We start from the raw sequence: 26,356 nt of genomic DNA on the forward strand, positions 1-26,356 counted from the left end.
AGATGGAAAGAGAGAGTGAGAGAGGGGTTGGGCACAATTGGGACAGTTCCCTCCTTCCCAGCAGGGGAGTGTTTGAAATAAAAGAAGTGAATGATAAGAGACGACTGAAGGAGAGAGAGATCATAAAGAGTTAAAAGATGCAGAGAGAAGCAGAGGGCAAGACAATAACAGAGTGAACAAAACAAAGAGAACGGAGCAGAAAAAAGAGAAATGCAAGCAATATTATAAACACAGAAGACAGACCAAGAGAAGAATTTGCTGCAACACTGACCTGAGCAGGATTATATTACACTGCACTGCATGCGCATATACACACACACACACACACACACACACACACAAGAGGTGTGTGATGCTGACATCAGGTAGACACCATTTGTGTGTGTTATTTCTGAGCAGAGGACGCCGAGAGTGTGTGTGTGTTTAATCCTTGCTAGAGTCACATAGTGTGTGTGTGTGTGTGTGTGTGTGTGTCAGACAGCCATGAGGAGGATGCTGTCTCTCTTTTGCCTAATTTTGGCACCTCTAACGGACGCATGGAGACCATCACAACCACGACTGCACTTCCAACACTCAGGTGAGGCAACTGCATTTTCTATCAAGCTATTGGTCTTTTCCATCTCCTAACCTTCACACAAATCTTTCTGCATTTAAAATTTTAATCCAGACATTGTTTAGTATGTTCATATTCATGATATATAATATATTTCAAATCATTAATAAGGCTTGGGTCATTTAACATATGCACTAGTAACACATTATGTTCTGTTGGTCTGCATATTTCAGTGAGACAACTGACTTTCCATTGACTTCTGTTGCTTTTTCTATTGAGCTTTTGGTATTTTTATCTCTTAAAGGGACAGTTCACCCAAAAATGAAAATTCTGCCATCATTTACTCATCCTCAAGTTGCTCCAAACCTGTATGAATTTCTTTGTTCTGCTGAGCACAAATAAAGATATTTTAAAGAATGTCGGTAACCAAACAGTTGATGACTTCTATAGTATGGAAAAAAATGCTGTAGAAGTTAATGGGGTCCCAAAAATATATTCTTTTGTGTTCAGAAAAAAAATCATACAGGTTTGGAACAACTTGAGGGTGAGTTAATGACAGAATTTTAATTTTGGGGTGAACTATCCCTTTAACCCTCAGACAAACCTTTCTGCATTTCACTCTAGATGATTTCAGGTTTAAATATGTGTACCATCTGTAATCATCTATGGTTTGACAGGACTATATCATGTGTGACGCTGTGTAGACTGAAACTGCTTGTGTTTCTCCATGACCTAGAAAACCCTGCACAGATACAGCCATTCATCCATCACCATTCTGCCTATTAGAGACAAAGGAAAGTGTATGTGAGGGAAAATATTATGTATAAAGTGTTTGTGTTTTAGAAAGTTCTAGAAGTAATACATATCTTAATTAATCCATCTATGTCTGTATGAACGCGAGTGTTGTGTTTACTTGGATTTCTTAATTACCCAATTAGTCTTTCATTCACACAGACTCTCAAAGGGTATGAACATAAGTGTGTGTTTGTGTAAGGCAACGTCTGGTGGTTGATTATTATACAGCTCATTTTGGCTTGATTTCCCTGATGAGATGATAAATGACAGCTCTTGAGTAGCACACACACATACTAACAACAGTTTTAATGTGAAGTGAAATGATATATGCAGTAATATATCCAGCAAATCCTTCAGCTCTATTAAATCTATTTTCCAGCTGGTCTGCTTTGATTGGTCAATTTTCAATTGACTGGCCTTCAGTAGGTGTGATTGATTAAACATGAGCGTCAATCAATTAGCCACTCTCAGCTCTGGCAGTGTGTGTGTGTGCGCTATAATTATGATGTATACTCATATTTTGCTCAGGTCAAAGGTCATAGTTAGTAGGCCTGACTGAGAGATTTGAGAAATACCAGAACACAGCAGTGTGTGTGTGTTCGCCCAGTTTATTTTAACTGTGTTTATGCATGAGCCCTGAGCCTTGTGTTCCCCTGTCACAGACTTATAGTCGCACCTGTTAACATTTCCACCACACACATATGAACATGCCAGCTGGTGGACTGAGCAGTAATAGCTGATAACTCAATTTGCACAGGAAGTGTGTACTGTTTGACCTTGCGCACCAGTAGCACTATGGGAAAATGTGCTCAAGGAAACACACCCTAACTTTCATTCACACTTGCAGTAAAGTGTGCTTGTGAGCAGGTTTTTGAAACAATTCAGTTTAATTTGAATTTGATTTATTGTAAAAAACAATCTTTTGTTGTTGTTGTTGTTTTGAAATATTGTTGCTGTGGTTGTGCTTGCACTCCTGTGGTTCGATATAATGTTTCTTAGCTGTATCACACACCACACATTTGCGCTAATCGAGTAATCCCACATCGGTCTCTCTCATGACTGAGGTAATCTAATGTTCAGATACACTCACAGCTTGTGTGTGGTTAAATATACAACATTAGGTCTGTATGTGGCTAAATATACCCTCAGCTGGTCATAGAATGATGGACGGAAGGGTTTGTTACTCACTTTGCGTTCATATGTGTCTGTTAAAGAGAGTAAAATGACAGTTGTAGTTGTACTAATGGTATAAGGCCATCAGAATGTCTCACTGTTTGTCTAATTTAGTTTATGGCCAAAAGGGTCATGAGTCAAACTGATTACAGTCTAAGGCTAAGGGATTCTAGACCACCTAGTCATAAAAACTCACTTCCTGTTAAACACACAGGAGACAGGTGGAATACCAGCCCATAATCTATCTGAGTGATTCGAGCACACACACACACACATACACACCCTTGTTGCCACAGCAACTGCCCCCAAGAAAGGGGGCAATGAGTAGGACTGGTGCCACTGAGAAAAAGCCAGGAATGTGTGTGAGGTTGCAGGCTGTGACAGATTGTGTGCATGTCCCTCATAACAGCTGAAATTTTTTAGTGTGTGTGGGTGAGAGAACATTTTAATGGAGTGATAAACACGCAAACCATATAGAACAACCAACATGATATGTGTGTTTATATGTTATTTTTTAGTGACTGGGTTTTTGGTGTTTTAAAATATTATCTGATGCACTCTCACTGTAATGAATTCATTTCCCATTATTCTCAGGACATATTTTCAATCTTTTTGTCTATTCTATTCATTTCATGGGTTATTTTATCTCTCTGTCTGTCTCATCAGCTGTTCAGATTTTTAAACAGGTTATTCTGCCCAAAGGTGAGACTGTCTGGTCCACATATGAGTTTATATGAGTTCATTGTGTTAAGGGAATGTACAAAATAGAGTGTTACTGGCGGTTTTATGGCACATCACCGTATTTTTTTCTTTATATAGGTTTATAGTGGCTTATTTTACTGTCAGGAGTACATTCAATTTTTATTTAAGGGGTTAGTTCACCCAAACATGAAAATTCTGTCATTTATTGCTCACGTTCATGCCGTTCCACACCTGTAAGACCTTCGTTAACCTTCGGAATGCAAATTAAGATATTTTTGTTGAAATCCGATGACTCAGTGAGGCCTGCGTAGGGAGCAATGACATTTCCTCTCTCAAGATCCATAAAGGTACTAAAAACATATTTAAATTGGTTCATGTGAGTACAGTGGTTCAATATTAGTATTATAAAGCGACGAGAATATTTTTGTTGCGCCAAAAAAAATATAAAAAATAACGACTTATATAGTGATGGCCGATTTCAAAACACTGCTTCAGGAAGCATCGGAGCACAAATGAATCAGTGTGTCGAATCAGCGGTTCGGAGTGCGAAAGTCACATGATTTCAGAAGTTTGGTGGTTTGACACGCGATCCGAATCATGATTCGATACGCTGATTCATTTGTGCTCCGAATCTTCCTGAAGCAGTGTTTTGAAATCAGCCATCACTAAAGTCGTTATTTAGTTTTTTTTGGCGCACTAAAAATATTCTTGTCGCTTTATAATATTAATATTGAACCACTGTACTCACATGAACTGATTTAAATATGTTTTTAGTACATTAATGGATCTTGAGAGAGGAAATGTCATTGCTGGCTATGAAGGCCTCACGGAGCCATCGGATTTCCAAAAAAATATCTTAATTTGCGTTCTGAAGATTAACGAAGGTCTTACGGGTGTAAAACGGCATGAGGGTGAGTAATAAATGACAGAATTTTCATTTTTGTTTGAACTAACCCTTTCAATTTCGCGTGAACCGGAAGTTGCAAACGACTTTTCTCCAGTGTTGTGACGTATTTCCAAATGAAACGGAATATTGAATAGAGGGCAGAGTTTTACTTTAGCGCTCCTCCTCTCCATCTCTCGCTCATAGCAGACTAACGGTTGGAGGGGAGTGGTTTAAGCTATTTCAACCCAAGCCGTCAAACTGACGTCATTATAAGGGGCACCGTTGCAGAGGGGAGGAGCATTTTCAGATTTTGATTAAATATTACAAAGCCAAACATTTTTTTTGTGTGGATTGACTTGCACGGATGAATTGTTCACCACAAAACTAGCAATTTGAGCTAACAAAATAAATAAAGTCAATTTTGATTTCATGTGTACTTTAAGTATAATGCCTATTAAAGTATTATTAAAAAAACTGTAATGTCAAATACAGATTTACTTTGGAAAACCAATTTATAAAACTAACAATTTAGTTAATCTTTTAAAATGTAATTGAATAAAAATTCAAAAATTGCTTCTTTTTTTTTTTTGGCAAGTTTACTTACTGATGTTTAAATTAAAATGTATTAACTTATGTGATATTCCTTAAAAATAATGTTTTAATAAAGTGTATTATTATTATTATTACTACTCTAAAAAGTACATTCTACTGTGCAATAGTAATATATTTCTTTTTCATAATTTCTTCAAGTTTGACTGAACTTTTATTTTGGCGTGTTGTAATGAAGACCTTTGAGTTTCTGTGTGTTTTAATAAACGGTATTATTATTATTATTATTATTACTATTATTATTACTACTACTACTACTATTATTATTTTTTATTGAAGTACACTCTACTGTCAAAAAGTAATGCATTTCTGTTATAATTTCTTCCAAGTTAAACCAAAACTTTTATTTTGACGGGTTGTCGTGAAGAACAACTTTGTTGTCCAGTAGAACTCTTGAATGAAATGCTGAAATGCTCGTGAAGTGACTCGGAGCAGATCTGCAGATGAAGTTCATGTCCTCAAATAGTGAGACTGACTGCAGATGCTGATAACACCACGAGGCACGAGCGTCACGCATGCTTTAGTAGATGAAACCGCGGCGTTCATTACGCAGAACGTGCAGTCTTCAGGTTTCAATAGCAGTCTTTTTGAGCTGTAATGTTCACGATTCTATTCATTGTATAGTCCTATTTTTGAAATTCCGTAACATTCCGCTTTATACAGTAAGTTCTATTTGTGACTCTATTCCGCGCGCGTTTTCTGCATCCCGGAAATCATAGGGTTCTACATGGATTTGCCATGTTAAAAAGAGTTAGTTGGGTAGATTATTTATTGTTGCGTTAAAAAGTTATAAACATTAGTAAGAAGCGTATGCATTTATTAGAGGTCCCCATTGAATAGTTGCAGTGTTATTGTTTCAGCAACAAACATGGCGGTATTTGCAGAATACATGTCGGCGAAATCAAAACCGGTTAACATGCCAGCACTATAAGTTCAACCCAAACATAAATATTCTATCATCATTTACTCACCCTCACGTTGTTCCAAACCCGTGGCTTGACTTTCTATCTTCCATAGAGCACAAAATGATTTTAAAAAAATAGGCAACTTGCTACTCTTTCCAGGCAGCCTAAAGCTTTCAGGATTTAAAAGGATGCAAAAGTGCCATAAAAGTCTAATAAAAGTGGTCCATATGAATCATTCACTATATTCCAAGTCTTCTGAAGTCATATAATAGCTTTGTATGAGAAAAAGATGCAAAGATTGAGCTGTTATTCACTGATAATCTCCTCAAGTGGGCTGTTAAAGGATTAGTTCACTTTCAAATAAAATTTTCCTGATAATTTACTCACCTCCGTGTCATCCAAGATGTTCATGTCTTTCTTTCTTAAGTCGAAAAGAAATTAAGGTTTTTGATGAAAACATTGCAGGATTATTCTCCTTATAGTGGACTTCAATGGCCTCCAAACGGTTGAAAGTCAAAATTACAGTTTCAGTGCAGCTTCAAAGGGCTTTAAATGATAGATGAACCACACTTTTGTATTCTTCAAAAAGCTTACGCTGTATGTCCTACGCCTTCCCTATTCAACTTACGGAACGTACGCAGCGGCAGTTCCATTTTTCCGTAAGTAGAATAGGGAAGGCGTAGGACATACAGCATAAGCTTTTTGAAAAATACGAAAGTGCTGTTTTGGCGGAAGCACTTGGAAGGCGATCATTTGTTTATATAAAGCATATACATTTACATTTTTTTCGAAAATGACGGATCATTTTGCTAAACAAGACCCTTATTCCTCGTCTGGTATCATTTGAAGCCCTTTGAAGCTGCAGTGAAACTAATTTTGACCTTCAACCGTTTGGAGTCCATTGAAGTCCACTATAAGGAGAAAAATCCTGGAATGTTTTCATCAAAAACTTTAATTTCTTTTTGACTGAAGAAAGAAGGACATGGACATCTTGGATGACATGGGGGTGAGTAAATTATCAGGAACATTTTATTTGAAACTGAACTAATCCTTTAACTTTTGAAACGGATCATTTGAATATGCAGTAATTTCCAGTAAATAACGTTTAAAATTTTCCTCTAACAAAGCTATCATATATTTTCAGAATACTTGGGATATAGAACATGAGTCGTAGACCATTTTATGATACGTTTGTGGTAATTTCTTGAGCTTGACAGCCTCATTCACTGTAATTATATTGTAAAAATTGACCAGGATATTCTTTGCAAATTCACCTTCTGTGTTGCATGGAAGAAAGAAACCCTCTTTCTCTGTATTTTTTCCCCCTTTCCCATATAAACAATAAAGCTAAATTGCATTTTCTTTATTGGCCTGTCAGATATATAGGATTTATGATGAAAAACAGAAATGCTGCATATAAGCTGATCTCAGATCAGCTAAGGGGGTCTTCAATCATAACAGAAATGTATAAAATAACCTGTTATCTTTCCTTCTCTGCCTCAGAGCTGGTGCAGAGCGGCAGGCTCATGTCTCTCTCTGTGCCTGCTGGGGATCTGAACACTCTGCTGCCGGATGAAGACAGTCGTCGCCTTTACATTGGTATGAAGGACCATCTGCTGTCCACCAGCCTGGATGATATTACTCAAATCCCCCCACAAGGTATGTACACACCCACACACACTGTTTCTCTTATATTCCTTATATTCTTAAATAGGAGACAGTTAACTCTAAAATTAAAAGACTGTCATTATATACTCTCTTGCTTTACAAAAGAAGAAGTTTAACAGAATGTTCATGCGGCCCTTTTCCATACAATGAAAGTGAATGGTGACCATAGGCTGTCAAACTCAGTAAAATACGAACAATATGTTTCTCACAGAATAATATCATATAAGACTTTGAATAGATCATATATAAATCATATGGACCGATGTTATGATACTTTTTTGGTATTCTTTTTTTTTATTTTGGCGCTAGACAGTCCCTGGTCACCATTCACTTCCATTGTACGGAAAAGAGAAGCAACTTAAAGGATTAATAAATGAAAACTATTTTATTAAAGGGATAGTTCACCCAAGATTACTGCAGTATCAAACAAGCTATGAGGCCCTGTGAGTGTATTTGTGCATGTGTGCGTAAGAGTGTGTGTATGAGCCCATCCCTGCCTGTCTACATAACTTAAGTGTGTGTTCATAATGATTTCATCTAGTAATACCAGAGTGGCATTCAACTGTAGTTCCTCACATGCTACATGATAAAATCAGCATATGCATCGACATTTAATATGGTTAAAGAGAAGCTTTTAATCATACTCGTGCACCAAATTCATATCTGTGTGTGTGTGTGTGTACAGATATACTGGCCTGCAAATCCAGAACGGATCCAAGAATGTATAATGGCTGGAAAAAACTTGCAGGTAAAACGTGATTTTATGTACCACAGCTTATTTAGACAGCTATTCTTGAAGTGTCTAATTACAAACAAATTAAATCGCTGTCTGGACAGTTTATTAGTTCTGTCTATACTGAAGCTCAGTCGACATCACAAGCAGGCTTTGTTCATGAGTGATAGTTTTCTGTTTATGTCACAGATGGACTGTGCTAACTTCCTGCGTGTGTTAGAGCTTTATAACCAAACACATCTTTACGCATGTGGAACTGGAGCGTTCAACCCTCGCTGTGCCTTCATCCCTACAAACCTCTTCCTCAGGGTAAGGACTACATTTCCCAGCGTGCACCTAATATTATTCTATTAAAATGGTTGTAATGTACTTAATTATTTTTATTACTAAAACTAAAAAATGTGTTACATGCAATTAAATAATTAAAATCTTAAAATGTTTAATAAAAATTAAAAGTGTTACAAATTCCAAAAAAAATGTTACTGTATTAAAGGTACCATAGAACATCTTTTTAAAAGATGTAGGTCTAAGGTGTCCCCCTGAATGTGTCTGTGATGTTTCAGCTCAAAATACCCCATAGATTTTTTTTTTAACTGCCTATTTTGGGGCATCATTAAATATGAGCCGATTTAGTCTGCGGCCCCTTTAAATGCTCACGCTCCCCGCCCACGGAGCTCGCGCTTGCCTTTAACAGCATAAACAAAGTTCACACAGCTAATATAACCCTCAAAATTGTTCTTTACAAAGTGTTCGTCATGAAGCATGTCTAATCGTGTAAGTATAGTATTTATTTGGATGTTTACATTTTGATTCTGAATGAGTTTGATAGTGCTCTGTGGCTAACGGCTAATGCTACGCTGTTGGAGAGATTTATAAAAAATGAAGTTGTGTTTATGAATTATACAGACTGCAAGTGTTTAATAATGAAATTAACGACAGTCTTGTCTCCGTGAATACAGTAAGAAACGATGGTAACTTTAACCACATTTAACAGTACATTAGCAACATGCTAACAAAACATTTAGAAAGACAATTTACAAATATCACTAAAAATATCATGTAATCATGGATCATGTCAGTTATTATTGCTCCATCTGCCATTTTTTGCTATTGTCCTTGCTTGCTTACCTAGTCTGATGATTCAGCTGTGCACAGATCCAGACGTTAATACTGGCTGCCCTTGTCTAATGCTTGAACATGAGCTGGCATATTCAAATATTGGGGGCGTACATATTAATGATCCCGACTGTTACGTAACAGTCGGTGTTATGTTGAGATTCGCCTGTTCTTCGGAGGTCTTTTAAACAAATGAGATTTATATAAGAAGGAGGAAACAACGGTGTTTGAGACTCATTGTATGTCATTTCCATGTACTGAACTCTTGTTGTTTAACTATGCCAAGATAAATTCAATTTTTAATTCTAGGGCACCTTTAAAATAATTAAAATTTACATTTTTTATTAAAATAAGAAGTTACATAGATATCCAAACATCCTTAAACAATTAATGTGTATAAACAAAAATAAATCATTTGGACTATAAATAATGTAAAGAGTTTTTCAGGCCGAGGAGCAAACGCTGCCATATGAAGACACTGAATCAGGGAAGGGAAAATGTCCGTACGACCCTCGCCAGAGAACAGCTACCGCCATCATAGGTAAGACAGTGTGTTTATCGGTAGTTTATCTGTTTGTGTAAGAACATGCCAGTGTTACTCTGATTCAAATCTTTGTGTGTGTTTGTTCAGACGGTGAGCTGTACGCTGGCATCTCATCTGACTTTCTTAGTCATGATACTGCTTTTATTCGGAGTCTGGGGGAGCGGCATGTGATTCGTACTGAACAATATCACTCTACATGGCTGCAAGGTGATACATGTGCAACCACACATACACCTCAGCTAGCACAAAACACTTAGACTTACGCGTACAAAAATACACACACAGCACGTTGTTGACAACAATTAAGGATGCACTGTGCTCTGTAGGTTAAACACAAGAAAATACCATATTGTTTACACAATAAGAGATTTATGAGTTAGTTTACTGTATTTTTGTCTCTCTCCAGGCGCTGAATTTGTACATGTTGCAGCGATGTCAGAGAGTGATAATGAGGAGGATGATAAGGTCTACGTGTTCTTCACTGAGCGCGCACAGGAGGCAGAAGGGGCTGCTGGGAAGGTCCTCTATTCTAGAATCGCCCGTGTCTGTAAGGTATCTATCAGTGTGTTCCTACGTGCCTAACTGCACTTGTGTGGCCACTGTCTGCCCATCTCTGTGAATCTGATAGGATGTGCTATCTCTGACTGTTCCTCTGGTTGATTTCTATAATTTTTATATGAAATATTATATTAATAAGATAAAAAGAAATGTATAATTTTTGTCTGCTGGATTACTACGGAAGCTTGTTTCAAGATGGAAACAAGTTTCTGTAGTATTTAATAGGTAAGTACACTGTACGTTCATGTAAGTACACGTACTGTACTAAAGATGAACAGGTGATTGTGAATTTTTATCTCACAATTCAGATTTTTTTTCTCAGAATTGCGAGTTTACAACTCTGAAAAAAGAAGTCAGAATTGTGAGATAAAAATTCACAATTACCTGTTCATCTTTATTACAGTAAATGTACTTACAGTGTACTTACCTATTAAATACTGAGCAATATAAGGTAACTACATGGGTTAAGGTTAGGTTTAGGTGTAGGTTCAGGGTTAGTACCTAGTTATTACCAAGTTATTATAATTTCTGTAATAAGTATATAGTATGCACAGGAACTGGACTGTAAAATAAAGTGCTACCGTTATTATTAATAACCTTACTAAAAGTACTGTAGTGGTACCAATGGTAAAGTGATGGCATCAGATGGTAATGCCATAATACTATCATATGTATGTCATAGAAAAGAGTGATTACCATATTCATGCAATAGGGTATTTACATCTACATCAAAGAACATGCCCATAAACACTGTATTAGCAGGGTACATGTCCAAAAAACATGATATTTCCCTGGTACATGTCAGAAAACCATGATATTTGCAGGGTCTAAATATCCAAAACATGTCCAAAAACATGGTATTAGCAGGGAACATGTCCAAAAATCCATGGTACCATCTCCAAATAATCAGTATATATGGTACTTTTTTGTTAAAGAAGACTAGTAGGAAAGGGATATTATGGTACTATATCAGTGTTTATCTCTCTTTTTCCTCTCTTTCTAGAATGATATTGGTGGTCAGCGTAGTTTGGTTCATAAATGGAGCACCTTCCAGAAAGCTCGTATTGTTTGCTCCGTACCAGGTCCTGACGGCATACACACACACTTTGACAAACTCCGTGAGTAATACACGTGCCACATGAAATGCCACACAAAAAACATTTCACTCCCACATGATTACCTAACCAAAGTTTAAGCAAATCTCTCAAATTTAATAAGGCTTTGAGATAACCTTGTAAATTTTTAGAATATAATTTATACTGTTGATACTGTGTGTGTGTCATATATGCCCAAACGTCCGTGATTTATGAAAAAAAGTTTATCAGTACACTCACACACACACACAAGCCACACACAGACTCAGACACACACTCAGACAGAAACCGGTTTCTTATCAATCAGTCTGTCTAAACAAAGTCCTCGCATAGAATAAACAATTCTTGAATCCTCAGTCTGACTGAACTTTTACTATAATCTCATGCTCATATTATATCTATAAGATATACACATCAAAACACATACATATTCAAATGTTCATCTCATCTATCAGATGACTACATTGACGATAGCACATCCCCTAAACAATTTTACACAATTATGATATAAAAAACACACCCTGCAATAATCAGAAATCAAGGATGGCTTCCATATCTGACTTGATCTTTATCAAATCTGCAAGCAGCTCTGAACAGAACTATTCACTGTCCAGCACCATGGTAATCTTTAAACAGCTATGTTTACGCAACTTGTTTAACTCGGTGCATGTCCAGTTATGTTCAAGTGTTGTGAAATGTGTTTATTTCATGGCTTACCAAAGTATTTAGAACATTCATAACAGCTTTGTTCTGATTGGCGAACACTTTCGTGTATACTTGTGAATGTGAAAAGTGTTAATGATTTTATAATATAAACATGCTGTAATACTAATATACATCTCATCTTAGCTGTACTTTTGCCCTATGGTGGTAATCTATAAGAATTTTCTTCTATATCATGTTTACATTGTGCTCCACGGCCCCTAAACAACTACATCTCCCATAATCTCCCCCTACATCAGGGACCCTCATGTTGCCATGGTTATGATGAGCCAGACCACACTGCAGACAGTAAATGTTAATCAAGAATATTGAGGTTATAGATTATAAGAAGAAACATGCATAAACTGACAATCAGATGCAAGTTAGGAGCTACCAGGTTGCTGGAAGAATAGAGTTAGAATTGTATAGAATTTTATGTTTTCATGAAATATGGAACAGATGAAGCTTGATTAGATCTTAAAATTGACTGGTGTGTTTTTTGGTATGTGAGACTAAAGGTACTCCAGAATGTCACGGTCTGGTGTAAATAAGTTTAGATAATGTGTTTGTGAGTGTGGAGGTGGTGCTGCTAGTTGATTTTGAAACTGTTGAACTGAATTCTTGTTATGTATGATCTGTTTTGAATTTTAAATAATTTGTGGTTGATTGATGAATGGGTATATTTATTAGCTGAAATTCAGATGGATTAGTCTTGTGTTTGTGTGTGTGTGTGTGTGTGTGTGTGTGTGTGTGTGTGTGTGTGTGTGTTTGCATGTACATGCACATGTATACTACTGTTCAAATGTTGGGGTTGGTAAGATGTTTTTGAAAAAGAATTCACCAAGGCTGCATTTATTTGACCAAAAATAGTGAATACTGTAATATTATCACAATTTAAAATACAGATTTTATATTTGAATATATTTTAAAATGTAATGTATTCCTGTGATGGCACATCATCATTACTCCAGTCTTCAATGTCACATGATCCTTTAGAAATCATTCTAATATGCTGATTTTGTCATAGTGAGGAGGACAACTGATAATTAAATACATATTGACTCTAAAGTGTTTAATGTCAGAAATTATAACACAAATTGATAGAACACATGAAGAGGGATATTATTCCTTATGTTTATGGGTCATTGATGAATAAGGTATTCAAAAGTGTAAAAAAAAAACATAATGGAGAGATATAATTAATTTTGAAGTTTTATTAAGTGTTAACAATGAGATTATGTGGTTTTTATAATCAATTAATGCTGCTTTTTTCATTTTTTACAAGATGGACAAAATGTATCATTTGGTTTAACCAAAATTTTGGTTTTACCGAATGACACTTTCGGTTATACCGAATGACGATATTTTCAAACAATGCTAACAGGCTGATATCTAGCAAGCTAGCAAAAGGACAAACAAACATTATATATTTAGTACAAGTTTTTAAAATATTACAACATTTTCCATGTTTTATAGCGGTTATACCGAATGACCTGATGTTTCGGGATATGTGTATGAGCAAGTGAAAACATGAATTTTTCAAATAGTTAAAAGAGAGTTAGTTACTTTGCTTCACGACCATGTGGTCCTTCGCAGGTGTCTGAATGATGTCACATCCTGTCACATGATATTGACTGCATGACTTGATCCAAAATGGCCCCTTTATATTGGTTACTCCAAATGACATCAATGAAATTCATTTTTCCGGACATTCTTTCTCATAACAAAGCAATGACTTCTGCACATAATTTTAATACCGTTTTGCACTATGTTGATATATGATGTTATAAAATCATGCCAGAATAAAAAATATAAACATTTATTACATTTTAAGATATTTTAATCACAAATGAAGTGGCTGTATTGGCCTTTGGACGGTTAAACCAAATGACCTTTTGACACTTCAAAATCTATTAAAATACCGTTATATGTAGCAAAATATAATTAAAACCTTTTAAATTCAATAAAAGAGATCCAGTTTTACTACCTTACATACTTTGGATGTCATATCTTTCTTATTTATTATTATTAAGGCCCGTCACATCTTTGACTCTTATACACATTTTATCGGCCCTCTAGAGGTTTTGTCACAAACTGACCCAATTTTCTTGAATCCACCCTTGAATGTTTTGCATTTTTGAACTTCATGATGATGAATATATCTTAAAATGAGTGTGCCAGTGCATATGCCATTTGTCTTGGTGGTCTGCTGAATGTTTTGAAGACCGTCAGTATCTGTGTGTGTGCATTTTCACGTCTACGGTGGCACCCCCATCCTGTTTCCACATAATCTACTGGCTAACTCTAGATGGGGATGAGGGAGGACAGCAGAGAGCAGAAGAATCAGAGGTTAGGAAGGATAAGAATGGATAGGGGCAGGATAGAGAAGTGTCAACATGTGCAGGACAGACAAAACTATCTGTAATCAAGGAGAACAAAAGCTTTTGTTGGAGGAAATTGACACAACTATAGCATCCCCGCAAAAGTGAAAGAGAAGAAGAGCCAGAGAATAGGGGGTGGTGAAAACAATTTGAAAAGGAGGAGAGGAGAAAGAAATGGAGGAGGGTTTGGACAGAAATGAGGGATAGTATTGGGATTGAGAGGGAAAGAGGGAGTGTGAATGCTTAATTAAAGGGATTCTGTTGGTTTGTGCGTAAGATATGAGGGGAAAACAGAGCGGCTGTGTGTGGTTTACCGCAGAGCGGAGTGCAGTTAAGGTTTCAACCATTTTATAGTTTATGTTCTCGGTTTTCAACAGTTTACGAGAGTCAGTTAATTTGTAGTAGCATGTCCGCTGCAGCATGGATGTTTAATACTGTGGTTTCCAATTGGTGGGTCGTGCCCTTTATTTTTGTTTTTTGTTGTCAAGGGCTGTGTGTTTGATTAAACTCCACAGTATTTTTGATTGAGGTCGCTAAGATATTTAAATTTTTTTGAAAGAAGTCTCTTATGCTCACCAAGTGGAATTTATTTGATCAAAAGTACAGTAAAACAGTAATATTGTGAAATTTAAAATATCTGTTTTCTATTTTAATATATTTTAAAATGCAACTTTTTTAAAAATGTTACTCCAGTCTTCAGTGTCACATGATCCTTCAGAAATGATCTAATATGCTGATTTGATGCTCAAGAAACATTTCTTATTATTATCAATGTTGAAAACAGTTGTGCTGCTTAATATTTTTGATCAATTAAAGGTGTCTTTGCTGAATATAAATATTATTATTATTATTATGTCCCCAAATGGTATTTCATGTTAATTGTTTTGCATATTGCTGGGTCTAATAAATTCATGGCCATTCGGATGTTACATTTTTTACTTTTTATAGTTTAACAACTATTTTGGCTTTGTTTTGGGCTGCACTAGGGCATCCACTGTAAAATCTGAGTCCTGAAGAAAAACCAGTTGAGAACCTCTATCTTAACGTGTGTGTTTGATTTGATAAGGCTTTTGATCATATCTGACATGGCTGGAATGTGAGAATGCAGAAATGAACTAGTGTACCCTCAACACCACACGTTCATTGTGAAGACGTGTATATATGTGTGTGTGTGTGTATTTGAGCAGAAGCGAAACCACAAATAGGCTGCGTTACACACGTTTATTTGTATGCTAAAGAGAGTGTGACCAGGTAAATATTCTTTTCATGAGTTTATACAGCCTTGAGACGAAACCAGAGAACACACACACTCATTCTCTCATTAGCATTGACTGAAGCGAACAAAAAGCACACTTAATATTCTAACCCTGTTTTCTGTTTTTCCATAGAGGATATTTTCATTCAACGTGGAAAGGACAAAACGAACCCCCTCATCTATGGGCTCTTCACCACTACAAGGTGAGTCTTACACACTGACCTGGTATCAGATTTTAAACCAAGAGCAAGAGCTGACATTAAAAAAGGACATTTCTGTCATCATTTACTCACCCTCACAACAGTTTTTTAGAAAGTTGGTTCTGCTCTTTATCATAAAATAAACTAAATGGTGACGTGATTTTTGTGACTAAATGGTCACAAAAATCTTCATCAAATGTGTGCTATATTCCAAATCTTCTAAAGCCATTTGAAAGATTAAAAAAAAACCTAAAAGTGACAGTAAAGATATTTATAATGTTGCAAAAGATTTCTGTTACAAATAAATGCTGTTCTTTTGAATTTTCTATTCATCAAATGATCCTGAAAAAAAAATGTATCATGGCTTACACAAAAATATTAAGCACTACAACTGTTTTTAACATTGATAATAATAGGAAATGGTTCTTAAGTACCAAATTAGCATATTAGCTTTACCATCACAAGAATAAATTACATTTTAAAATTATTAAAATAGAAAAGAGTTATTATAAGGTTATTATATTTCACAATATTGCTGTTTTTACTGTATTTTTGATCAAATAAATCAAAATTTTAAAAAACAAAACAACATAGTAAATATATATAGTGAATAACAGAACAACATAGTGAATATATGATTACACTTTATTTTAAGGTGACATACTTACATTGTACTTACTCAAATAAGTACTGAGTGATATTAATTAACTAAATGTACTTACTATAGAGTTATGTTAGGGTTTGGTTTATGGTTACTTTTAATTATGCATAATTTACTGTTATTACTAGAGTAAGTATGTGTAGTAACGTGTAACTACGTCACCTTAAAATAGTGTTGTGAATAACACAACAACATAGTGAATATATATATATATATATATATAGTGAATAACAGAACAACTTTTAGCCTTTTCTGCACACAGAGCTCTTATTTGGATTCAGAAGTCATGTTCACAAGTGTAATGATACTTTTATGGTTCTGTCTTGTTGTTTTTTAGAGCTTAACTGCTCCTGGTCACCCTTCACTTTAATTGTATGGAAAAGAGTAGAGTAAAAATCATGAAAACCGTGTGTGTGTGTGTGTGTGTGTGTGTGTGTGTGTGTGTGTGGTTAAGGGTGTGGATAAAATTGCTGTATTACTGAGTCATACTTTCCAGCAGGTCTATGATGACATTAATGATGCACCCATGATGTTTAAAACACATTAGAAGTTGAACCAATTTTACATCAGCCATCTCAAATAACACATGCATTCATCTTTCTTTGTGAAAATGTGTGTGTGTGTCTGCCCAAGGTTTTGGAGAGGGTTGCTTAGGGTGGAGTGCACAATGAAGTATGGATTCTAAAAAAGCTGTTTGGAAAGAGTGACAGTGTTATTGCTCTCTGTTGAGCTGTTCCACTGAGTGTGTTAAATCTCTCAGAGACTCGTAAAGACTCCAGCTTTCACGGCAGACCCAGATTCAATTCACTTTTGACCAGATGACACTGCCACTTTCATTTGTGCCACCAGAGCTGGGTTTTAATTGGATTTAAGCTGGGTGAAAATGCGTAGGAGAACTGAATAAGATGAATTCTGTTGCTTTGATACATTTTTATTGATGTTTCCAGTTGATGCTGTCTACTTAGAACTCTCAATCAATTAATAATTGATGTATATATTTTTTGTTTGTATTGGTTTCCTCTCCCTACAGCAATATCTTGAATGGATCTGCTGTGTGCGTGTACCGCATGCAGGACATTATTAGAGCTTTTAAAGGAAACTTCCTTCACAGGGAGGGACAACAGTACAAGTGGACAGAGTATACAGGCCGAGTTCCCTATCCCAGACCTGGCACAGTGAGTCTTTTCATACAATAAGCCAATAATTATTTCATTTTTTTTTTTTTTTCATACGTTTCATTTTTTAAATATATTTCAATATTGAGGGCTATAAAGTCATGTAAATAATTATTTTTAGACAGTAATACTGAACTTCCCATCAATATTCAGTGTCCCAGCAGGACATACGGAGGCTTTAAATCAACGAGGGAATATCCTGATGAAGTTATCTTCTTTAGCCGCACACATCCTTTAATGCAGGAGCTGGTGCATCCTCTTGGGGGTCATCCTTTGCTGATCAGAGTGGGCGTGTCTTATAAACTGACCCGCCTCCTTGTGGACAGAGTGGAGGCGGTAGATGGACAATATGACGTGTTGTTCATCGGCACAGGTGTGTGTTTGTGGTCAATATTGAAATAAACTGCAGGTTTGCTGAATTTAGGATGTATATTATATGAGATGTCCATGTGGTTTTTTAAATACTGTTTGTGTATTGTATGTGTGTAACAACAAAATATTCCAAGGCACTCATGTGGTTAAGCATAAAATGCCTTTAATAAATTGGGTCATTAAAAAATTGATCAACACGCATATATATATATATATATATATATATATATATATATATATATATCTCATTCATATCTGACTCTTGGTGATTCTTCAGGTCATCTCTCGCCATACACGAGAATGTCCATGATTTTTCTTCTTCCAATCTTCCCCTTTACATGGCTTGGGACTCACACACAAACACATTCACACCTACGGACCTACACTGCATGTTTTTTCACTGCATAAATAAAAAAGGGAAAAATAACATAAAGAAAAAAATAATAATAACGGTGATGATGATTGCTACAAGAATGGTAAAAAATGTCTCATTTACTCTAGATAACATTGTTCCCTTAAAGGGATAGTTCACCCAAAAATTAAAATATTCCATGATTTACTCACCCTCAAGCCATCCTAGGTGTATTTGACTTATAACAAGGACTATAGAATAACACAAGACGTGTCACTCGAATGGGAGAAAGTGTAACGCGCAATATGGCGGAATAAGTCCCGCCTTCTAAATAAGAGCCAATCGCCGACTGGTAAAGTCATCGCGTCACTGCAGCGGCCGTTAGAAGCGCCGGTTTCTATAGAAACAGTCAGATGCGCGCGCGGCGCCTCCGAAATGAGGCACAAGAGACGCGCATTTAGGTCTGCGCATGTGCATTAGCTTGATCCAGCATAAAAATACAGTTTTTTTTGTCATGATTCGAGCGTTTGGAAAAAAATTATGAGACAGTTGTTGTCAGATTTCATTAGTGATTTCAAATATGAAATTTAATCGAAAGCTTTGGAGCTGCATGATGCCCAGGATGCCCGAGAGGCGTTTCAAAGATGGCCGCCGAGTGAAATGACTTGTCTTAAAGGGACTTTGCTTATAATTAACCAGCTTCTGGCAAACATTCGCACGCAAGCGTAACATTTGACGCGACCCATGACGTATTGACGAACACAGAAGAGCAGAGGACAGAACAAAACAAAACGCTGGTCATGAATTAGAAATCTAAAACAAGAATTCTAAAAGAGAAATGTCAGAGGATTTCGATATAAGAGAAGAGGAGCTTGAGTTGAGCTTGTTGCCCAACCCTATTTGTTTGAACCGCGAGAGGCGTCTACTCTCACCTACTCATATGTCATACGTCCATAAGTCGACTTGTGAATGGATGTTTGTTGGAAGCTGGTTATTATAGTTTAGAAAGTTTTAAATATGGATATATATATATATATATATATATATATATATTTTTTTTTTTTTTTTTTTTTTTTTACAAAAATCCATCACTTTGCTTCAGAAGGCCTTTATTAACCCCTTGGAGCCGTATGGATTACTTTTATGATGGATGGATGCACATTTTTGGCCTTGAAAATCATAAATGCCATTCACTACCGTTATAAAGCTTGGAAGAGCCAGAATATTTTTTAATATAACTCTGATGTTGTTCATCTGAAAGAAGAAAGTCATATACACCTAGGATGGCTTGGGGGTGAGTAAATCATGGGATAATTTTCATTTTTGGGTGAACTATCCATTTAAGTGTGTAAATTCAAAATGTCTCACGTTGTAAAAGACGTTTAAATCTATTCCCACCTCTTATAGTACATGGAATAGTTTAATTTCCTATCACTTTAAGGGAGCTATCAGTACGATGACCCACCTCATTATAATGCCTTGCCATAGAACGCAACTAACATTTAGTGCGAATAGCATAATGTTCGGCCACTCTCAATCTCAACTTCCTTTTTGTTTGACCTATATAAAATATATAAATTACATGAGAAGAATTACAATTAATGAAAGACTTTACCAGAGAACACATCATTAGAAGTTTTATGTGTTTGTGTGTATTCAGATTCTGGCCTGGTTCTGAAAGCGATTCACCTTCCAAAATCTAATGGACAAAATCAGGAGGTCACTCTGGAACAGCTTCAGGTTTTTAAGGTAAAACAAATCTGCAGCTTTAACATTCCAGATTCATTAGGATGACCTTTTAAACTTTAAACATTAACTGCTCATCTCCTGTCACTCAACAGAACAAGTCACCAATCACTGCCATGACGATGTCCAAGAAAAAGGTACAGTGTTTATCAGTGGAAGCACACATACACACACGCAAACATACATGAATATATACATGAACACTTTTATAAATGCTCCCATCCTGTCACCATGGCAACTTCAGAGGGTGGAAGATACTTAAAATGAAACTGAGAGTTTTCACACATTTTTTTCCATGAAAAATCTAGGATGGAAAGAGCACTGTTATTCTAGAGCTGTATGTCAGAATGTGGTTTAAATGTTTGGGTTTTTCTGGCCCAGTTGCTTACTGAAAAAAGCAGTAAACAGGATCACATCCCATGTGACTGTGTGTGTTTTGTCTCCAGCAGTGGCTGTTTGCTGGATCAGCAGAGGGTGTGGTTCAGTTGCGTCTGTTCCACTGTGATCTGTACGGCCAGGCCTGCGCTGAATGCTGTCTCGCTAGAGACCCATACTGCACTTGGGACGGGCACTCTTGCAGCCCATACATGCCATCTGCACACAGGTGACGCACATCTCAAACTCAGGCTTATTTTACCTTGATTACAACTGACTAAACAATTTAAAAAGCATCTTGTATGGGTAGCTTGTTTGATAGAATCCATTATATCCGCAGTTTCTCGTACATAGAACCCGGAAAGCTTTGGTATTTGGGATATCTGAAATAAATCTGATCTGAAACATTCTTCCCTGTCTGCAGAAGAAATATTCGTCAGGTTAATGATGACGGCAACCCGCTGAACCAGTGTGTCAGACAGGGAGGTAAGAGATACGGACAACCAGACATTTAATGTTGTAAAACATCCTGCTTAGAACAACACTGTCATTTTAATGCTTATTTTTATGTGTTTTTATGATTTCATTCATTTAAATCTGGGTGGAAACTAAAAGGCTGACTGAACTCTCATCATTTCAGCCATTGGAAAAACACTTAAAATTAACGTAAAGTAATTCAGTCTTAAAAACGCAGTGACCAATGCCATGTGCTTGTGCGCTTAGACCAATTAATTCAATTAAAAATATACATTATTTATTTAAATTAAATAACAACAACAACAATAATAATAATAATTAAAAAAGCATAATAATAATAATTAAGTATTATTATTATTTACAATTTAATTGAAAACCTTAATTATTTAAATTATTTTTCAATTTTGTTTTAATTATTTCATTCATTGTTATTCAGCTGGTCTTCAGGTGGAGGCAGAGGAGAAGACACTAGTTGTTGCTGTGGGTAACAGCACCTACCTAGAGTGTCTACCCAAATCTCACCATGCCACCGTCACCTGGTATAAAGACATAGGCGAGAACAGCTTGGAGCAACATAAGGTACACCTACCCCCAAAATGTGCATGCACACTTTAAAAACTTTATCAATATTGAGATGTCTCTAAATGTGAACCCTCTGTTTTTCAGGTCACATCTGGGGAGCAGCTGGTTGTCATCAACAGAGGCATCCTCATTCCCCGGACTGAGCTCAATCATGGCGGCGTTTATCACTGTCAGCTAGAAGAGCATCAGTTCCGCTGGACGGCCGTTACTATTCGTTTAATTGTGTGGAGCCCCGCCCTGCAGCCCTTCCTTGGTCCCGCGCAGCCATGGTACCAGGATGTGATGGCACTGATCAACCACAGCAAACTGGAGCGACGCTGCAAAGAACTCAGCCAACGTCACAACAACAAGGAATCGGAGAATCACAAGCATAACAAACAAGACAGAAAGAGAGCAGACCGGCACAAGCACAGAGGAGGGGGAGAGAAAGAGAAAGGGAGGGGGCGGAAGAACCGGAGCAGAATGCAGAGTTCAGCACAGAGGCTGCCGAGGAGCGCATAGACAGGTGTTTACGAAGCTGCCCTAAACAAATAAATACAACAAACCATGCAATATACCGAATGCAAAGTACATTAATGCATACACACCATCATATTAAGATGTTTGCTCTGTTCCAAAACTAATCGTGCGGCAGCATGTTAGAGCACCAGTAAAGCTCTGTGAAAAAAATACATGCAAGATGGGGGATGAGAAGAGAAAAATGTTAAACTTACTTTTCATTCAAAGAGAAGTATCAGTATAAATTGTTCAAAGGTTTGGGATCAGCAAGGATGCATTAAATTGATCAAAAGTGACAGTAAAGACAGTTACAAAAGATTTATATTTCAAATAAATGCTTTTATTTTTAACCTTCTAGTCATCAAAAAATCTTGAAAAATATTATGTTACGATTTCCACAAAAATATAAAGCAGCACAACTGTTTTCAACATTGATTACATTGAGCACCAAATCAGCATATTATGATTTCTGAAGGATCATGTGACAATGAAGACTGGAGTACTGAGTAAAACTTCAGCTTTGCCATCACAGGTATAAATTACATTAAAATATATTCAAATAGCAAAATTTAAATTGTAATAATATTTCACAATATTACTGTTTTACTGTATTTTTGATCAAATAAATGCAGCCTTGGTGAGCAGAAGAACATTTGTTCAGTAGCATTAAAAAAAGATCGTACCAACCCAAAACTTTCAAACAGTAGTGTAATTAAAAATGTTTTATTTTACCATTTTACCAAATATTTCAAGAATTTTATGCTTATTAGAATATTGAGCTGTTTGCAATATGCTAATTAAAATGTCAACTATTTAAATCAATTGCAAGTCAAAACTGTTTGTGTGGTTTGTTTCAAATTGCATATTGAGTTCTATGATAGTTAGATTGCTGCCTATGTAGGCAGCGAGGCAGCTTACTAGGTTTTGGAACAAAGCTAATATCTGAATCATGTGAAGGACTGTCGCTAAGCAATTTAAAGGGTTACTTCACCCAAAAATGAAATTTCTGTCATTAATTACTCACCCTCATGTCGTTCTAAACCCTAAGACCTTTGTTCATTTTCAGAACACAAATTAAGATATTTTTGATGAAATCTGAGTAGTAAAGACATTGTTGAAATAGTCAGCGTGACTACAGTGGTTCTACAAAGGTGTTATAGAGGATGTTTTCGACGACTGAGAAACCGAGTTTTTTAAATGAGTGCATGCGTAAGAACAACCCCCCTCCTTCACAGCTCATTTCGAGGGAACGCCTCCCAAAACTCATGCACGAGTTTTGGAACATGAGAGTTTGTTTACCACCGGCATTCGCTGTGTCGTGTTAGTGGATTCATTATGTCGGACTCACCGCAGGTGACTCATAATCTGCAGTTGTTACTCCTGACAAAAACATTGCATGCGCCGCCTGTGGAAAGTTACTGGAGCGCGCAGCCGCGCACGTCTCTCACAAGGAACGTCATGGCAGTGATTGACAAGCCAGAGGGCCAATCCGCGCACGTCTCTCACAAGGAACGTCATGGCAGTGATTGACAAGCCAGAGGGCCAATCCGCGCACGTCTCTCACAAGTAATGTCACGGCAATGACTGACAAGCCAGAGGGCCAATCGTTTACGCGATGATCATGTAAACGATTGGCTGATGTTTTTAAGGCCCTACCTCGTGCACAGATGATGTATATTAATATTATTCCTTTCAGTGCACCTAATAAATAGTCTTTTATCAGTTAGTAAAGACAGTTTCAAGTAATATTGCAAAAATGTATAAAACAAAACATCCTCTGTAGCACCTTTAATGTTATAATGTGACGAGAATACTTTTTGTGCACAAAAACAAAACAAAAATAACTTTATTCAACAATTTCTTCTCTACCCTGTCAGTCTCCTACGCAGTTGATGCAGTCCAGCACTTCCGTGTTTAAGTCCGAATGCCAGCTCAGTATTGTCCAACGCTGTTCACGTGAGCAGCACGACGGATGCGTGTGATGCTGACGCAGGAGCCAGCCAATACAGAGTCGGCTTTGTGAAGTAGAACCTGCAATGTGTCTTCAATGTAAACTGCATAGGATACTGAGAGGAAACTGTTGAATAAAGTTGTTATTTTTGTTTTATTTTTGTGCGCAAAACATTTTCTCGTTGCTTTATAACATTAAGGTTGAACCACTGCGGTCACGTCGACTATTTCAATGATGTCTTTATTACTTCTCTGGACCTTGAATGTGGAAATTTTGTTGCTTTCTATCAACAACAAAAAAAAAAAACTCTCAGATTTCATCACAAATATCTTAATTTGTGTTCCGAAAATGAACGAAGGTCTTACGGGTGTGGAACGACATGAGGGCGAGTACTTAATGACAGAATTTTTATTTTAGTTTGAACTAACCCTTTAAGAATGATCTGGAAAGGGTGTGGTCAAGAAAAGTGTTTACTTTAATATTAAAAACGAATTAATTATTTGAGGACTGTGTTAAACATATCTGAAAAATCTTCTAAAGCAAGGGAGTGTCTCCAAATGATCCTCTGTTGAATTAAAGAGAAATCTTCCAAAGTTAGGGAGCATCTGAAAAAGTTCTTTGTTTTAAAAAGACTTCAGTGTTGATGGCACTTTTTCATCTGTACTGAAATGTATTGCCTTATTTATCTTTCATGGTATTTATTTTTCTTGTGATTTTGTGCTTTGTGTTTATATTGTCTTGCGTTTTAAGTGTAAAAATTGTACATGGTGTTCTTTTCCTTTTGATGTTTGAATAAGGTGTAATTCTGTCTCTGACGTCACTTCAGGGTTTTGAGAGATTTATTTAAATGAATCAATGAAAGCAAACTCTCAGAAAAGTCCCAGAATGCTACAGATCCTGTAGGATGATAAAAAGCATATTTTTCTGGGGAACGATGGAGGCACAAAGGGTGTGTTTTATATTATTGGACTGAAACGCCAGCTTCTTTCTCCTGCACATGGACACATGCATGACTGCCAAGAAGTTTGGCACCCGCCCTGAAAGTGCCTCCATTCAGAAGGATGGAAAAATGAAAAATAAATTAAGGAAAAAAGGATTTACAGGCTTTAAAGTACAGTAGAGACTGAGAGAGAAGAAGAGCAAATTAAAATGCGGACAGAACAACACCACATGACAGAGACAGAACCAGTGATCTGTGTATATGTTGGAGCAGCTTGGTTCACCAGGAGACTCGAACAAAAAAAATGTTAACAGTCATAGCATAAACAGAAAATGTAGAATTGATGTTTCATGTTCATGTTTTATATGAAGAGGTAAATCCTGCCATCAGTGATTTGAACCTTGTGTATTGTGTGAGTTATAATTTTCTTTGTTTTGCCTTTTATTGTAAATCTGGTTTTTATTAATGGACTTTGAACCTTGAATAAAGTGTTTTGGAAGACTTGTGAAATTGACAGAAAAAGAACAGAATTCAACATCGCACTACTTTATGTATTCGACTTTGTAATAATAGTAATAATATCAGCATATTTAAAATAGAGTGGTGCACCGCTCTATAATGCAATACCAGAAAAACATGACTGCATTAGTAATATACAACAGCTGACACATAATTTGCGGCCCTTTTAATCAAGTCCTGCTGTAAGCAGAAAATTATCATTGACATATCATCATCATCATCAGTTTTTTTTTTTTTTTTGTTCAAACAATAAAAACAGAAACACTCTCAGATTCACAAACATGTGCTGGAATTTTCTCCAGGCTCTGCTTGCGGTGTGACAAGCATTTGAATTCCATGAGCACATCTGTGTATATTGCATCCTCCTTATATAAATGACAGGACACTGGGAAATTGACTAGGCGTGTTGCCTTGGATACGGCTGTCCCTTAAAACGCTCAGAACTGAATACCAAATAGACTTTGGAGAGCCTATATGACAGTAAATGAGATTGGCGAAGAAAATAACGAAGCAAGGGGGTGAGAGCGAAAGAGAAATTAAATTAATTTCTATTAGAAAAACAGATGACTGCTTTGATGTTGTTGAATATTGACAAAAAATAAAGAAATTTACTGTCTTTATACACTATGGTCTAATTTAGCACAATTCCCCATGAAGGGATGGATTCTGGAATCCACTGCCGCTTCAGTATATACCTTTTAAGTAATTAATTAACATTTATCTTTCTAAATATTAAATTATTTGAATGACTTCTTCAACGTATGTTAAAGCATTTATTTTCCTTTTCAAACACTAGAAAATAATTATGGATATTGTCTATACCTCTCACTGAGA

The 26,356-nt window shown here is 36.3% G+C and overlaps 1 protein-coding gene across 5 annotated transcripts; it reads left to right on the forward strand.

Annotated features, from left to right (window-relative positions):
• sema3h (sema domain, immunoglobulin domain (Ig), short basic domain, secreted, (semaphorin) 3H) lies at window positions 1–25,504 on the forward strand. Of its 5 annotated transcripts, none has more exons than XM_048210546.1 (18): window positions 1–577; window positions 7,127–7,305; window positions 7,977–8,039; window positions 8,214–8,333; window positions 9,588–9,681; window positions 9,772–9,891; window positions 10,091–10,236; window positions 11,246–11,360; window positions 15,808–15,877; window positions 17,566–17,710; window positions 17,864–18,083; window positions 20,095–20,183; window positions 20,276–20,317; window positions 20,627–20,784; window positions 20,980–21,041; window positions 21,469–21,611; window positions 21,699–22,119; window positions 23,990–25,504. In XM_048210546.1, exons 1-17 carry the CDS (start codon window positions 484–486, stop codon window positions 22,113–22,115), a joined length of 2,277 nt encoding a protein of 758 aa, XP_048066503.1. In that variant the 5' UTR covers window positions 1–483; the 3' UTR covers window positions 22,116–22,119; window positions 23,990–25,504. The 5 variants fall into 5 exon arrangements, with proteins under 5 accessions (XP_048066503.1, XP_048066501.1, XP_048066502.1 ...); XM_048210544.1 differs by having other exon boundaries at window positions 4–577; window positions 7,127–7,282; XM_048210545.1 differs by lacking the exon at window positions 23,990–25,504 and having other exon boundaries at window positions 4–577; window positions 7,127–7,282; window positions 20,630–20,784; window positions 21,699–22,165.
• Window positions 25,505–26,356: the final 852 nt, after the last annotated feature.

This window comes from Megalobrama amblycephala, linkage group LG12 (genome assembly GCF_018812025.1).
Source record: "Megalobrama amblycephala isolate DHTTF-2021 linkage group LG12, ASM1881202v1, whole genome shotgun sequence".
Lineage (NCBI taxonomy): Eukaryota > Metazoa > Chordata > Actinopteri > Cypriniformes > Xenocyprididae > Megalobrama > Megalobrama amblycephala.